Source organism: Montipora capricornis, chromosome 11 (genome assembly GCF_036669925.1).
Source record: "Montipora capricornis isolate CH-2021 chromosome 11, ASM3666992v2, whole genome shotgun sequence".
Taxonomy (NCBI): domain Eukaryota; kingdom Metazoa; phylum Cnidaria; class Anthozoa; order Scleractinia; family Acroporidae; genus Montipora; species Montipora capricornis.
In genome coordinates this window covers 42,240,796-42,243,295 of record NC_090893.1, presented here as the reverse complement: position 1 = coordinate 42,243,295, position 2,500 = coordinate 42,240,796, and the positions used below count along the sequence as shown (strand labels likewise).

General features: G+C 38.4%; 1 protein-coding gene across 1 annotated transcript in view; it reads right to left on the bottom strand.

Annotated features, from left to right (window-relative positions):
- The window catches only part of LOC138023652 (neuropilin-2-like), a 25,415-nt gene that overhangs the window by 10,532 nt on the left and 12,383 nt on the right, over window positions 1-2,500 (bottom strand). The window contains exons 3-4 of the mRNA XM_068870693.1: window positions 1,980-2,193; window positions 731-884 (exon numbers count right to left, since the gene is read on the bottom strand). Of these exons, the coding sequence (XP_068726794.1) occupies window positions 731-884; window positions 1,980-2,193 (368 nt within the window). The remainder of the gene's footprint in view (window positions 1-730; window positions 885-1,979; window positions 2,194-2,500) is intronic.

Below are 2,500 nucleotides of genomic sequence, written 5' to 3'. Positions count from 1 at the left end.
CAATCTTCGTTACATTGCGTTGTCAATATTGCGTATTAAATCAAAACAGAACAAAACAAAAATTTTAAATGAGTGACGCTTAGTTCCTTACAGGGAAGGACGCTTAGTTCCTTACGGCGATTTCAAAATATGTAACACTGAAGATGACGGATGTACCGTCGAAACATGTCTGGAAAATTAAAGAAAGTTGTTATGTTTGTATGTTTCTAACATTTAACAATTATTGGATTCGGTTTTCGCATGATAGCATAATTATCAAGGCCAAAGTTTGTGTTAACTTATCTGCCGACGCCGAAGGCTGAGGCGGATAACACAAACTGAGGCCTTGATAATTATCGCTATCATGCGAAAACCGAATCCAATAAGTGTTTTATTATGCATATTCCTGAGCTGCACTTGTAAAGACAAGAGGACTGACTCATCCATTTCTTTTTAGATGAGCGGCAAATCAAAGAATATTTTTGCGGTTGGCAGTCTTCCGAGTTCATCTTCTCTGCTGGTTAGTGTGTTAGGTGACGTCACTCAGTTCTGCATGCATAAAACTATTTGTCTGTAGGTATGACGTCAATTCTACGTATGTAAAATCTATTGTCTGTAGGTATGACGTAAGAGAAACAGAGCAAGCAAGAATTAGCTGCGTGGTTATAGCCAATCAAAATCGAGCTGGTGACACCAATGTATAATTATGTCACTTCATGGCTGACCCTCACATGCACATATAGTTAGTTACCTTCAGTGATATCACAGCCGTATATCTCCAGCCTCATGCACACCATACCATATAAGTTCCATTCTAGAACATTGATTCGTATCATTCGTGCGATAATGGCATCATCCAGTTTGTTTGTTACAACTGAATCGTCATCGCTGTTTGCCTTTAATACCTATTAATGACAACGACAGCATCATAGTACCCTATTATTCATTGAAAGAAATTCTTCCTTTTTACCTATCTCACTTTTTTCATAATTTTACAAAGATCAAATATACAATATTTTGGACAACTGCAAAAGCATAGCGCAAAACTATTTCTGTTGAAAACTGTTGAATTCGAATGCTGTGATATCCGAAATATTCAAGCTTGATGCGAGCGAAATCGGTCTTGACTGATTTTATATCACATGCTGAAACCTTGATCATTTGGATGTCACAAGACTCAAATTCAATAATAAATTATTGTAATATTGTGAGAATGATCCAGACCATGACGACCCTCCGTGATCTAGTCGGATACTCTAATCAGTGAGCTGCTGGAGACGCTATGGTGAGAAAGGGTGAAATGTGCATCTTTGACTAGAACTGCATCACGCATTTACGAAGTCAACTTGAAACAACGACTGACAGCAAAGCTCATAACGTAGCTCAGTGGTTAAGGCATCCGACTAGATCGTGGAGGGTCGTGGGTTGAAATCTCAGCTTGAACTCGGATCTTCTCCGAGTTTCCAATGGGTGCAATTTCAGAACATATATCATATGAATATTCACCGTTTAACGGAAAGCGCCAAAAGTAATGGCACGTGGAATCTGTCAGCTTTGGTGCCCTTGGTCATGATAATAAAGAAACTGCTTAGAATTTAGTTGCAAATTCTCAGTAGATTTTTGAAGAAATTGCAGGTTTCGTTTTTTGTAAGCAATTATAAAATGCACCAATCAGATTCAAGGTAGCCATAGAGTCCATTGTCAAATAATTAACAATTATTCCGCGAGCGCGCGTTGGATATCAGATGGTAGATAGCCAAGGACGCGCATGTTCAGTATTAAAGACGCCCACAAATTATAATAATTTTCAAAAGGCTAAAAGCATTTTAAAAGATTAAAAAAACTATGAAAAAAGATAACTTTTTCAGTAGACACCCTGAAGACGACTTAGCGTCGAAAATGTTTGGTTTTTATAATTTTTTATCTGTCAAAATAGTTTAAGCCTTGCTTATACTATTGTTATTCAGGCGAATATTATGGACATTTTCTATAATACTTACCCAGTTTTTATCATACGACTGGTATGTTTGCCAGTGAAATCCATCGCAGCTGTAGTTTAAGGAATATTTTTTCACCCAGTTTCCAAATGGAAAATTTAATCCTTGAGAAGCCACCGCTGTGATCACAGTCTCCTTTCTGAAATCCACTTGAAGATAAGGAGCATGGTCGCTTTCCACAGCGCACCAACCTCCGAACGTGTCGTCCTGTGTGCGCCTAGCCAAGAGAAGACAACGAAAGTCACGTTTTTAGTTGAGACACAACGAGTGTCGAGTAAACAATTTGATTTTCAAAAAAATAATTCACAACATGATGTTCATTCTCCTGAGGTATTACCCTCAGTCGTCTACTGTTCTTGGTTCGTGAATTTTTCTATTTCTAGTCAGCGGTCTAGTGAGAATGTACCTAAAACAATCCAGAAGCAAGCGCAAGCACAATCTCGTCCCCAGGGTCTGCTTTTCTTTCGGTCGGCATTTTATGCGCAGTCGTAGTGTAACCATTGTGACCGTTGACAACTACTGTT